Consider the following 14,509-nt stretch of genomic DNA (forward strand, 5'->3'; position numbering starts at 1 on the left):
ATGAAACTCATGGACAGCTGATGGTCTGCAGACCACAGCCTGGGAACCCCTCTCCTAAGAGCAATGTCTCTGTAACATTAAGAAACAGTGATTAGTTGTACACAGCTCAGTTTCTATTGCCTTGAGAAAAATGAAAGGATACACACATCTTTTCCTTTTAAACAGGTGTTGCTGAATGCCAACTCCCATCAGCCCCAACCAGCATGGCCAATGGTCAGCGATGACAGGAGTTAGGAGTCCAGAAAAAATTAGAGGGCTCTCCACCTGCCTGTCTTCAGGAACTGTTTGGGCTCCTGCCTCACTTCATCTATGCCAGTCCCTAACATTTCCAACTCCATCTTCCGCTGGCCAAATCAGGAAGAAAATGACGTCCACATTTTCAGTCATGAAAGCAAAAAGTTTATTCATGGTTCGAAACTACATAGAACTACCACAAGGAAGACTCTTCAATTCAGGGTGTAATCCAGTTAGAAAGTAACACGAAACGGTTTAATACATTAGAATCACTGCCACAAATTATTATTTTTTTCATTGAGTCGATCAGTTTCAGAATCGCATACCATACAAAAGAGAGAAGAAAAAGAAAAAGAAAAGAAAGAGCACCCAACCCACCCCCCTGCCCCCAATAATACAGGGTGAAATATACAGTACTGAATACTGAAACCTGTCTGCTTTACAATCCATTATTTGTTTTTTTTCTCTTTTTCTTTTGCGTGAATTAGTATAGTAACAAGATGAAGAACATTCAAAATGTTTCTCTGTATTTACAAACAGTTTTACTGTTCTGTGTCAAATGTAAAGACCCAATGTTTCCACTTCAAAGCTTTTTCTCTCTATTTTTAATTGTTTTTGAAAGTTGCCAACGCAACCTGGATTTTAAAAAATGTTGTTGTTATTATTATTTAAAAGATTACAATGTACATTACATTTAATGAAGGGAAACAAAGAGTTAATTACAAGATGCAAGGGGGGAATTGATATAGGAAAAATCATTTTAAAAAAGGAGACGAACTACAGCGTGAGTATTGTTTAGAGGTAGTAGTGAGCACTCTAAGCTAAAGAACATGTTTCTATTGGTTCGTATGAGTTCGCATGAGGTAATAAAGCTGTGTTTTGATTGGTGAAATGTATAAATACTCTTTTGCTACACTATATACAACACTCAGGAGAATGGTGCCCGTTTGGCCTCTTTGCCGCCACTGAGGAACAGTGGCAAAACCCGGGGCAGATGCGCTCAGCACCCGGCTCATACTGTACAACCCAGTGGCTTTGCTTTTTGCAAAAAAATTGAGCAGCGAGCATCTCCATCTCCTGTGGATCATCTGTGCCTGCTGATGACCAACATATGGAGAGGCTTTGCACCATAGTGGACGTTAAAGAAGGGTTAAAAAGAATCAGCATTCTAAGCTACTTTGCTAACGGTGGATCCCAACAAAAGCTAAGAAATGATGATGGAAGCTTCAGAAGCAAACCAAATAAAACCCCAATTACACAACTGCCTTTGAAATAAGGGTGGCTGAGCAAAACGTATCTCCACTCTAGAAGAGATATGAAGAAAAAGAAAGGAAGACTGGACACAATCAGCATCTGAATTTCCACTCCAGCTCTCACTGGAAGTTAGGTTTAGGTGAGGTTACCCACAGCCTGGTTCTGCTGCTTGAGGTTAATCTTAAGAACAGTTCTTACTTATTACCCTTAAGGCCAAGAGGCTAGCAACTGGTAGGCCATCCTTTGGGGGGGGAGGGGAGAAAGTTGATAATAAATTATTTTTGCAAAATAGTTACAGGGTTACAAACAATGCTAAATCTTGGCCTAGTTGGATAAAGTGCTTGGTGGTTGCTGTTGTTGTTTTTATTTTCATGGTGTGAATGTGCGCATCTTTGTGATATTTTAGGTACATATACAAATGATTTAAGATACCTTAAAAAAAAAACCCACACACAACACATTTATCGAGTTCTCTGGAAATGACAAGGTTTTACAGTAAAGCCAACAGTGGTTGGCTACAAAAAGCAATAACATTTCCTTGCTAGGTCTTCTTTTCCTTCTGGGATTCTGAATGCACCTACAGGAAGGCATCTCAGCTCAGGGTGAACGAAAAGTGTTGTGAGGAGATTAGTTAGAGGTATCAGAGTGCACACTGCCCGGGCCTTCTGTTGGGGAGGTCACAGAAGATGGAGTGGTTGCGTCCTGCCAGCCTCCATTTGCCTGCAGAGGGGAAGAAAAGACACCATCAGGCATATTAGCACTGCCACCAGCAAGCCCTGTGTTCCATGTGGGGCAGCCTCTGAACTGATCTGGATGCTTCAACAATGGCAGGATGCCATAGCCAACAGTGCTGGACAGATTCCCTTGTATATTACCGGTTTTAGAACAGCTACACAGGTTGCCAGTTTGAGGTCCAGTTTGAAGTGCTGTTTTTATCTATACAGCTTTGGTTCTGATAATCTCAGGGAATGAAATTACAGTGGTACCTCGGGTTACAAACACTTCGGGTTACAGACTCTGCAAACCCGGAAGTAGTACCTCGGGTTAAGAACTTTACCTCAGGATGAGAAGAGAAATCGTGCGGTGGCAGCAGGAGGCCCCATTAGCTAAAGTGGTACCTCAGGTTAAGAACAATTTCAGGTTAAGAACAGACCTCTGGAATGAATTAAGTTTGTAACCAGAGGTACCACTGTATCTGGTATGAGTGGGTGGGGCAAGCCAGTGAGATGGGCAGGGTATAAAGGCTTTCTTTGCAGCAGCTCCTCCAATGTTTTAGAACCCTCTCCTGACAGAAGGTTGTACAAACTCCTTCACCTGTCCTTTTAGAGTTCTCAAGTAATAAGTAGTTCTTTTTAACTACAGTAGTTCAGTAATAATCTGGAGTTAGGGGGGGTGCAATGAGGTGGTCAAGTCTGCAAATGGCACTTTATTCAAGGTGTCAAAAACAAAACCAGGTCGTCCAAAAGAACATACCCAAATGATGATGAATGATGAAATGTGCTTTAATTGTATACGTGTAAAGTGATGCAAACAATGATGAAAAAGTGATGCCAAAAAAACAAAAAACAAACCTCCTAACAGTGACTGACCAAGAAAAGTATTTTGGGATTATGGTGGACAGCACAGTTCATACGTTGACCCAGTGTGCAATGGGTGTGGAAAATATGACTTTTATGTTAGACAGTTTTAGAAAAGTGATAGAAAATAACACTGCCAATATCATAATGCCAACAAAGAAATTCATGGTTCTATTGTGTAGTTCTGATTGGCAGGAGATTCAGGACAGACAAAAGAAAGCAGTTATTCCAGCTGAACTCTGGAATTTGCCCTTTGAAGATGTGGTGAAGGCCACAACCTAGGTGACTTTAAAGGGGGACTGGACAAATCAATCACAGATATAGCTATCAATGGCTACTAGACATGATGGCCATACAATACCTTCAAGACTAGAGGCAGAAAGCCTCTGATTACCAGCTGGCTAGGGAACAATGGCGGGAGACTGCTTTGTGCTCATGTCCTGCTTGTGAGAATGGAAGGATGGACTGGGCCAGCCCAAGATGTTATGGCATTTGAAGCAAATCACAAAATGGTGACCACCCCCACCAGGAAACAAGGGGTGAGTGAAGATCTACATAGGGAACAAGAGTGGGAGGAGACCAACAACGCCTCCTATTCACCAAGAGGCAGCTGCACCGCAGCAGCAGCAGCAGCAGCAGCAGCAGCAGCAGCAGGTGTTGTATTCCTTGGAGGCTGGATCTGCTGCCCCTGTGGATCCTGCCATCTGAGGCAGTCACCTCACCTTGCCCTCATGGGTGGGCTGGCCTTGCTGCTAGCAAAGCCCTTCTTCTGTTCACATGATCCTATGCACATGGTTTATTGAGATTGTTTTATATGGGTTTTGGGAGGGGATTTGATTTGTCAAATGATTGCTGTTTTTTATTGTTTTATCCTGTAAAACACTATGAAGTTTTATGAACTCACCATCCAGGGGCTCCCCCTTGCTATGCACCAACCACCTGTCCCCCATTCCCAGGCAAAAACGAGGCCAAGAGAGCTCAACACTTGACCTCAGATACTTCCATGTATGCACTAGACATTCTGGATCTCCACTTCTCAACATCAGGTCTCTTGCCAGATCCACACCTTCCCCAGCATTTCAGATTTTCCAGTGGGGCATGCTTGCTACTAGGGCTGCTCATTGGGTGTTTTCTCCACCCATGGACAGTGGAGAAAAATATCACTTTGCCATGCTGGTGGGAGCAACAAGCAGAAGTGTTTGTTAGGTGAGAAGAGGCCTGAGTTGGCACTGCGGAATGCGTACTGAGAAACACAGCACTGTAAGGCATATGGTCTACTATGGTAGTGACAATATAGACCACTGCTCACTGGAACGCAAAGGGATTGTGTTTATTACTAACAAGGTGTCCCACTGGGTTAAGGACCTGCCTGATAGCTGTGAGCCAAATTGTTCCTGGTCTGGCTCCAGGCTGGGCAACCAAGCCTCCTACAATTACAGCCACGCTGTGCCAAGCAAAGGCTGACAAACAAGTTCTTACAGTAAAAGCTTTTGTTCAATTTCTTTTAAAAGGAGGGGCCAAATCAGAATTAGAGAAGATTTTGAATCTTACAAATGGTTATTGTTGTTTTCTGCAAAAATGAATTTGCTTCTGGAACTAAAGATTCCTCTCACCCCCACAGCCACAATTGCTTCAGACAAACTAGGAGGCAGAATTGTTTGTAACTCTGGCCTGCGGAATTCAGAAGGTGTTTAGGCACATTCTCTTTAAGAAAATGCTCCCCCTTCCCTGCTCTAGGCTTGTCATCCCTCCCCCCGCCCTGCTACCCCCCCCCAGGTCCAGGTTCTGGCTTCCTGCCTGTTCCAGATGTTGAGCAATGGGTGTGTGCACAGTGTCCAATTCAACAAGGCCCTGGGCTTAGCCAGTGACCCAAGGCTCTTCTAGCAATGTAACTATCTAAAAAAAGGGGGGGAGAAGAGAAGGGGAGAAACTCTAACACAGTTGGATCTTAATTTCATTTTTAAAAGTCTTCCTTCTGGGCACATGTCAGAGCCATTTACAAGGCCAGTTGAGACAAGTCCCGAGCTTCCCTCCAACCGCAATAATCTTTGAGCAAAAGCCAGGAGGGCGGGAGGAGAAGCAGAAGCAAGCACCCTATTCTGATCTATTTTCCAATTACCCACAAACAGAATTCCTCCCCGCTCTCCCTTTCGGATGCTGCTTCCTGTCTTGGGCTGCTGCTGGCCCCCCAACGCATTAGACCTGCATCAGCAATAACAGTGCTCAGAAACAAATTCGCCTTCTGTCTCGGCCCATCGAGGCAATTGCTGAAATCAATGTCTGATCAGATTTCTGCTGTGGCAGACAGCTTGTCGCTACATATTTTTATGTCAGTCAAGAAGAGGGAGGCGCAGGCCTCGTGAGTTGGGGGGACGCTGAGTGGAAGTGACGGGCGCAGGCCTTACTGGCGCTTGCTGGAGCAAGGCAGGCTGACTCCGAGCGCTCCCGGCACATGATAGCCTTTGCAGGGATCTCTTCCTATGCCCAATACACCTCCCCACCAAACAGGAAAGGTTAGAGCATGGGTACGTTGTTGGCAATATGGCCTTCCACCAAAGCAAGTGGCAGAAGAACCATTGCTCCACTCTGTCAGTAGTACCTTACTGTGCAGAACATGGAGAAAAGAGCAGTAACACCCACAGATCACAAGCTTGCAAAGGTAAAAGGCACCCTCTGCTTACTCTTCCTGCTCTCTTTTAGTGTGCTTAAATTTTCGTTTTTATCTTCCCTCCCAACGTATGTAAATCTACTTAAGAAAAGAGAGAAAACTCTCATGCAGATACGAGTCTAAAGATATTCCATCTGAAGTAAACATCATTCCCTCTTTATCCAAATTTATAAACAACAAATGTACAATATTTTTACTCGCCTTGGCAGCTGGGGGAGAGGTTGTCAGCTAGCATTTATCCTCTCCCTCTCTCTCTCTCTCTCCCCCCCACCCCAAATAAATTAATCCTTACTCTGGTGGTTTGAGATTATGCACTGTATAATACAACAGTGCCTTATCAGACCTCATCAGTGAAGATGGAATTCATGTCTGTAAAATGCTGCAGGCAATCAGGGTTTCATATTTTATCATGTTGATAAGGATATCGCAAATTCTGTGAAGCATTTCAAAACACTTAAATGAAAAAGGGAGAAATGTGACTAAAAGGCTTTTTATATGGTTTGTTGTGGGTTATTATGAGTTATTTATAAACCCCCAAAAAGAAAGATTTGACATTTCAAATGGAAAAAGATTTGAGTATTTAATGGGACTTCTCTCCCCCCCCCCCCATTTGAATGTCTTCAATCACATTTTAAATCATTAATATTTACTCTTGTGGCAAGTGGAAGACTGGGGGTGGGGGTGGGGAAGGAGAGTGGGGAGAGAAAAGGCCTCTGAATCTCTCTCAGGCTATATAGTATTTTATAGACATCACTTCCATCCCTTCATAGCCTGGCTTATTGTTTGCAGGTTCTGTTCCTGCCTCATCAACCATTCTTACACAGCACCAAGGTGTGTATTCACAGCTGTGCACTGGTGCTGAAGATGTGAGAATGTGCTTGTTTACCATATGATTGCCAAAAGATGCTTTTTATTCACAGGTAATGCTTGAATAATTCACAAAACCACCCAAAGGATGGTGAGTCATATTTATATAGCGCTTCACACATCCAGGGGTGTCCCAAAGCAATTGCAGTAATAAAACACACACACACACACACACACACACACACACACACACATATATGCGCACACACACACTTATGGAAAAGATTAACGTGAAAGTGCTCATTAAAGGAAAAGTAATCTAAAGCAGTGCAAAATGTCCACACAGACCCTCCAGGCAGGATGAACACCAGGAGCTACCAAAAGCCATAGAGCAGACGCTCCTTCTTCCTACGGTGGTGTGTTCCCTTGTTGTGTTCATTCTCCAGGTTGCCCTGGGAATGTGACCAAGATCTCCTTTGTGAGTTCTACACAATTGCTCCCATACCACTGCATGTATGCTTAAAGGCTTCTGACCATGTGCTTGGTTTTTGATGTAATTTACTTGTGAAGGGTCTCCCAGAAGGCCACTTGTATGGTGAGCAAACATGAGAGTTAGGATGAAATCATGTAGGCAAGAAGCAATTGCACATACTCAGGGTGATGTGGGACCAAATCCACAGCAGCGGCATCCATACCACTAAAGGTAAGGGTAAAAGGGAACTTCAATCTGCCTCTCAAGATTCAAAGGATATAATAATCTTGGCTTTAGAATTCTACCTCCATGAACTTGGTACGGCTGAATGCATCTGACCAAGTCCATCCAATCCTGCCTCTGCATGGGGACATACAGTCCATTCTGTTGATTCCCATGCAGACTTTTTAGGATAATTCCATAAAATCTTTAAAACTTTGTATGCAGAAATGCAAATTTTATGTGGCAAACCACCTGTGATCTTTGGATGAAGTGCTATATAAATGTAATCAATAATGATGATGATGATGATGATAATAAAACTGATTAAATAAATTTTAAGACGTTATATAGGCAGGTTCTACATACTAAGTGATTTGTAGGCTGTGTTTTGTTTGTTTTGCTTTTTCCCTTAGTTAAAAGGGTCAAGCTAAGAGCAGCTTTGAAGCACAGCACCTCCACCACACCAAGTAAGTGCTGCAGGCAGTGGCATGCAGTAGAATTTTCTACAGGCGAACAGTTAGGGCCAGAGGCACCAGCTTGTGAGGGTGATTGGAGAGATGTCATGACGTTGATCATGTGAGCATTGTGCCTCCCTTCCCAAGCCAGGCAGAAGAGCTCTGACAGGATGTTAAACTCTCTTGTCTTGTCTCATTCCCAAAGTTGAGTGAGCTTTGGGAAGGTGGCCGGAGGGCTACTGGACTCATTGGAGCATTGTGCTTCCTGGGCTTTGGGAAAGAGGCACCAGGGGAATATTTAGGGGACTAACCTAGTCCCCCTAGTAGTCCACTGACTGTACATCACTGGCTGCAAGGGGTGGCCGCATGTTGCTACCTGTGTCCCAGTATGCACAATGGCACACTCAAAGGGACCTTATGTAGTAGAAAAGATTATCTGCCCCAGCGGTACATGGGGCAGGCTCGCCCACCCCCATACAATGTTTCTTTGTATGTACAATTACATCAGAAGTGATGCGCGGCTCCTAATGTAACAACAAACGTCTCACAACAAATGAAACTGATCTGTAGAAAATGTAACTTGAAAAAAGAAGTGATGTGTGGCTGCTCCCTACCATATTTAAAAAGGCATTTTTACCCAGCCCAGTGGAGCTGCTGCAGTTAAGAAAAAATATAAAGGAACTCATAGACCACCTTGTTAATAGAGCCTCAAGTTACAGATTGTAACAGTGCTTTGAAAGGTTCATAGAGCTGTGGACTAAACCACAAAGCTATGGCCTACTCCCAGTATTGCTTGAAAGTTTGCGCCAAACTGTGGAGTGAATAAGACCCTCCCCGCATCCCCAGAGCACAGGGTTTTGGACCTGTACATGGCTTTAGAACTCTACTCCTGCCATGGACTTGGACAAATAATTCATTCTTCTTCAACTTTGTGTTACATACAGAAGGTCACAGTCTTGCATCCTGCAATAGTCCACAAGAACTGCAACTGCTGAGATTATCAACTTACACTTTAATGGGCTGCACCAATTCAGACTGGTGGGAAGGGCTTACATGACAGAATGCTCATTTATATCCCTCAAGTATTTGCTTTACATAGAAAACTAGAATGTCAGTGAGAAAGCTAGGCTATAGCACCTCACCCTGATTTCTAGTTTTTTATGTGCAGAGAATGTACAGAGGAACATCAGCCATGCAAGCCCCTACTTGCGACCTGAAGAGGTATAGCCCAGACCCAGGTTTTCCACCTTGGTGTCAGCGAAGTTAAAGACTGCATGTTCTGTACTCACAGTCCAGGAAGGGGATTAGAACCCCCACCTCATCCAAAATCATGCCCTGAAAAGGTGAGGAAGTCCACCCTTTTACTCCACAAGAAATAAGAAAAAAGAAAGAAGAAAAAAAAGAGAGAAAGAGATTAAATGATACAGAACGGAAACTATCTTTAGTAAGCAGCCCTTGGTTTTTTAACTGAAACATGGTATAATATGGACTTGACTGAACAGCACTTTTTATATCATACAAGATTAAAATTGCTACATAAATAATTAATAACCATGACTCAATGGTACCACCCATAAGTCCTAGATTTAGCTTGATCCACAGTCACTTCCTTTCTGTTAATGAATAACAAGGACAAATAACTTTTATGAAGAAAATTATAGCCTTCTAGGAAATGCTACAATGGATTCATTATCATCAATTTGAAGGGCAGGCTGACCCCCTTGGGTGAGAGAAGTTGATCCATGGGAATTTTTCCCAGAGTGTATTAAGCCAAACCCACTAACTTGTCCTAGTTTCCCATTTGATTGTCTTATTTTGCCTGCTGTTCTACAGGTATAAGAAAGCAGGGAAGGAACTCAGATGCACACCACCCACACGGGATCTCTACTTGTGTGCCTGATTCACATTTTGACGTCTTTGCCAAAGACTCTACAAAGGTGGAAGGGATAGATCACATGATAGCCTTACACACTTCAGGAATGGGCACTCTCCTGGAAAACAAAGGAAATATAGGAACACAGGAAGCTGCCTTACACAGAGTTGTCCATTGGTCTGTCAAGCAGCTTTCCAGGTTTTCAGTCAGAAAAACTTCCTTAACCCTACCTGGAGTTGTTCTGCCACTGGGTGACGGCCCTTCCCCGATACTTAAGCTTCTAACAGAGTGACTTTTAACACCCCCACCCTTCAGAAGAGACATTGTCAGTCCATAAGAAAGTTGTTAGGGGTATGGACCACTCCCTACTTATTGATTTGGGTGAGGTGAGGTAGGGGACATACAGTGCATGAGACGACCTTAGAGGGAAAAGTCTCATCTGGCAGCAGTAGCACTTTGTGAGTTTGTTAGTTGTGATATATGAAGGCCAGGGTGCCCTTGATATTTTTTAACTTGCAATACCACAAACATATTTAACGCTATATCTACAGGCTACAGGCTATGGACTATAGGCCTATACCTTTTACCTTCTCTTACCAAATTCATACTGAAATTTCCATCTGCTGATTTTTTACATCTTCTCAGCTAAACACTACTCTGCACACACATTCATCCCTCTAGGTTTAATTTATTTGTTACCTTTGTATCCTGGCTTTCTATCAAAATGGCACTCAAGGTGACTAAGAACAGTAATATAAAAAGTAAAAACGAAAACATGTACATGAAAACATATGTAGAAGCAAATGCACGTTTGCAGTGGCTGAGTCAGCTAATGAAGCCTGTGGTGTGTTTGAAGAACAACAACAAGCAGAAGGTCATCAGAAGGGTGCTTAGATGGGCCTCTCTCGGCAAGGAGCTCCATAGCTTATTAGTTATTTTATTATATACTGCCTTTCTACCATGGCTGTTAGGAACAGACACAGAGAACCAGAGAACTGTAAAGTTGGAAGGGACCACAAGGATCATCTAGTCCATCCCCCTGCAGTGCAGGAATCTTGTGCCCAGCATGGTACTCAAACCCTGGGATTAACAGTCTCATGCATGAATGCTTGAGGTATCCCAGCCTTATAAGTTCAGGTGTTGGTTGTACATAACAAATGGTCCCTTGAAGATCTTAAAACCTTTAATGGGGGAACACTGTCTTCCAGAAAATGCAAGTAGCATAGGTTTGTAGGTCAGAGTCAGCACTTTGAATTGTGTCCCAGATACAGACTGGCAACCAGTGAAGCTCTTGGTACATGGGATACATGTTCTGTAGGTTTCTCTAATGCTTCAAACCTGTAAATAAAATGTATGACCACAGAGAAGAGCATGACAAAAGAAAAGAGGAAGTTATGAGAGCCAGAGCCAGGTTGGGGGTGGGGTGGGGGGAGGTCCTAGCAAAGTGCCCTGGGGTGACTTCTCCATCCATGCTGGTGGCCTTGGCCAGTTGTTTGCCCACCCAGCTCTGCACTTAACTGGGGGCAGCAGCTACAGCTGGAAAACCATCTGCCATTTTAATTTTCCCACAGATAGCAGGTAGAAAATTCAAACAGCACCCAAGGTGAACAGTGCCAGGTGTTTGGATCTCAGCAGCTGCTCATGGATGCTGGGCACTGCTGCTTTCCCTAGAAATAGCGCTTCCAACAAAGTAAACCTTTTGAAAGTAATAGACCCAATGAATGTTCATTTGTTTCAATGAGTCTACTCTTAATAAAACATAGTTGAATGCAATCAATTCTCTGTTACCTAGCTTCATCTTACACAGGGTAGCATTCTTGTTTGCATCACCAAGAGGAGGCTTGGAAAGAACTTTTCATCTCATTGGGACAAGGAGCTTCCTCTCCCAGAGAGCCCTTGTGTGCCCCACACTATGAAGCTCAAGTCCACAGCATAGGAAAATAGCATTAAGAAATGCTGCAATAATACATGTATCAGTGACTCCATTTGCCTAACACCATGCATGCTGCTCTCCAAACAACTGTTGCCAATGGTACTCACATTTAAATTATGTGGACTGTACAGCGAATTTCCTCCCAAGCCATCACTGTATCCTCCCGTCTGATTGATAACATGACGCAGTGTATCCACCTGCAAGGGCAGATGAGCAAACAAGAATAATCTCATCATTCAAAAAAAAAAAAAATCTACCAGCACACTAACACTTAAAATTCAAAATTATTTCTAACATGGAAAAGAATGGGGTGGGGGTTGAGAGAGAGAGTTTCACAGAAAGACAAGCCTATCAATCTAGGGCAAGTGGCACATGTTTGTATGATAACTGAACGCACATGCTAAAAAAACACACTTAAGGAGGCACAACTTTGCTCAGGAGGATATGTAGTGTACCATAGATTTCCTTTGGGATCCGCCGTGCAAGCCCTGTGTCCCTACCATATCCAAAACAAGTTGCAGAGCCATCCTCAAGACTAAAATTGATGCCCTTCATAAGGCAAAGGGCTTGGCTCAGGATGAGCTGCTACTGCATGTCTTGGCATTACTCTCTCTACTGCTGATTCCTTTAAACTGGCAGCACAGTTTTGAGAATTATGGACAGTATAAGAGGGTAAAGTGCAGGGTACTGGAGCAGGGAATTTGCAACTTGCCCATATTTACTGCTTCAGGGTGGTTTACAGAATATGGGGGGCAAGCAGAATGTTCAGTTTGGTGAGATGGCAGGAGGAAGTTGCTTTGGCATATGACAAGGTTTTTCAGGATAACAGCTGGGGGTTGCTAAGACCCAGCAAGAGCGGGGGAACTGGTGATTTACAGGCAATGAAGGGAGTTGGGGAAGAGAACTGCAAAATGAACAAGGTTATTTATTTTAGACACCAAATACTACCTCCCCTCTCCCCGAACTGGCCATTTCTTTGTGGAAAACTTATGTTGCCTTTAGGTGCCTACTGTGTGGGGACAATTGACCCTGTCTAACACCCATTGCTTAGACACTACTGCACCAAAAACGGGGGCGGGGGGAATCCCAATGGTGTCCTGCAATCTAGATAAATTATGTCTTTGAAGCTCATGTGCATATACTCATATGGCACACATTTCTACTTCTGCTAGCCAAGTTAGAGGACCAGACACTATTCAGAGCACTGAAACAGTATACCTTAAACTAACAAAGACCTGAGATTATATCAAGAGATCTCATAGCCAATTTTTTTACAGTGCCAGACTTTTGGTCATGCGCCATTGCAGAAAATACACAGACCTGGAGGTCCTAGATGAACAGGTTAATCTTGTTTGAATGAGAACTGAGAACACAATGCATTTGAACACACACACACACAGCTCAGCTATATCAGTTTTTGAAATTAAAATATGTAACAAAGGGAGATTCCATAAACAAAGCAAAAAAAGAAGTAGTCACAATAAATAAAAGCTTTAGTGTTGATAGCCAAACAACACACCCAACCCAACGCCATGAGCTCAAGCCAGAGCCGAACTGCATTCACAAAGCTTGAAAAGTTTCAAATTGGGGAAAGGGAGGAAGCCAGCTCTTTTCATTGGTAAGATTCAGTGCTGTGAGGAGCCAACATTGATTAATTTTTGTAATAAATAGGAAGGCCCAATTAAAAGGTGAAAATTGTTGTTGGATTGTTTTTGTTTGTTTGCCTTTTATTTTTATCCTCTTTTAAAATAAAGCCCAAACCATACCCTGCTAAAGAGGCCTTAATCGGGGGGAGGGGCGTTTTTCTCCTACCTGTGATTGCACATTGGCTCCGACTTGGGACCCCTGGTAAGAATCCCCATTCAGACTCTGCATGTTCATGAACATGTCCCCAGAATTAGGGAGGTTAAAAGAACCCGAAGAACCTGGAAAGGAAAGAGTTAAGTAGCTGAATAAAAGAGAGTGGCAAACATCATATGTCTACCCCAAAAGACCTCCAAAAGGACAAGGGGAATAAGGAGGATGAGAGAGGAGAGGAGAGAAGAAGAGGGGAGAAGGAAATCCTTTGCAGAGAATGACACCCCATAAAATCAAAGAGGGCCACAGACTAAGAGAGATCAACACAAATGACTCAAATGAATTTCATGAAGCAGCATATAATATACCCCAAGTATTCTTGGACCCTTTAGATTAAAAAAAACAAACCAAATGGGGCAAGATTTATGAAAGTCATAGAGCTGTTAAAATCTAAAGTTCTTGATGGTCCTTTAAAAAGAAACACTCAAGCACTCAGTTATCTTGAAGATTTTACATTCTTTACTTAAAATAATAGTACCCTTCTTGAGCTACACCTACAGGCTCTGCCTTCTACCATATTATATATCAGATATAAACATGCTTTAGTTTCCCAATTGCTTGGAATCTGAATGAGATAGAGAATTTAATTCATTATGTACTGAAGTACCAAGGGAAACAATGGGTGGAAATTTTCTGTGAAAATCTGATTGGCTGGGAGTTGTCTCCAATGGTTGTCTCTGACTGGTCAAGGATTGTCTCTCTCTGGAAAATAATGGTGATCATGACTAACAAGGTATACAGTCGTACCTCCGTTTACGTAACCCTCTGGTACGTAAACTTTGGGATGCGCGCGTGGCAAACCTGGAAGTATTTTACTGGGTTTCACCGCGCACACATGCGGAGAAGCAGTCCTCGGGTTGCGGAAACCTCAGGATCCGACTGGACCTCCAGAACGGATCCTGACTGCAACTGGAGGTACCACTGTATAAATCTCAACAGGTTTCCAAAGCAAAACCTAGCTGGATACAACCGCAAGAGAGCCCAAGACAGTTTTCCTGCATATTTAATAGTTCATGTGAACAACTTCCTTGTGTAAGCAGTGCTATGTACACCTGTAAATAAGGATTTCCATCTTTCTCACTAGCTGCTGCTGCAGCACATTTCCCTTCCCAAGTTTATTGTTTGTTCAACTGGACTACTCATGTGATCTGCTAAAC

General features: G+C 43.1%; 1 protein-coding gene across 11 annotated transcripts in view; it reads right to left on the reverse strand.

Moving 5' to 3' along the window:
* Positions 1-376: 376 nt before the first annotated feature.
* PBX3 (PBX homeobox 3) overlaps positions 377-14,509 on the reverse strand; it is a 241,853-nt gene continuing 227,720 nt past the window's right edge. For 10 of the 11 annotated variants that reach the window (XM_080989646.1, XM_080989650.1, XM_080989649.1 and 7 more), the window contains 3 exons: positions 13,308-13,420; positions 11,603-11,692; positions 377-2,208 (listed from right to left, as the gene is read on the reverse strand). In XM_080989646.1, the coding sequence (XP_080845772.1) occupies positions 2,116-2,208; positions 11,603-11,692; positions 13,308-13,420 (296 nt within the window). In that variant the 3' untranslated portion in view covers positions 377-2,115. The remainder of the gene's footprint in view (positions 2,209-11,602; positions 11,693-13,307; positions 13,421-14,509) is intronic. The other variant, XM_080989652.1, reaches the window with a different exon arrangement.

The sequence above is a fragment of the Podarcis pityusensis genome, assembly GCF_964106645.2.
Source record: "Podarcis pityusensis genome assembly, chromosome: Z".
NCBI lineage: Eukaryota > Metazoa > Chordata > Lepidosauria > Squamata > Lacertidae > Podarcis > Podarcis pityusensis.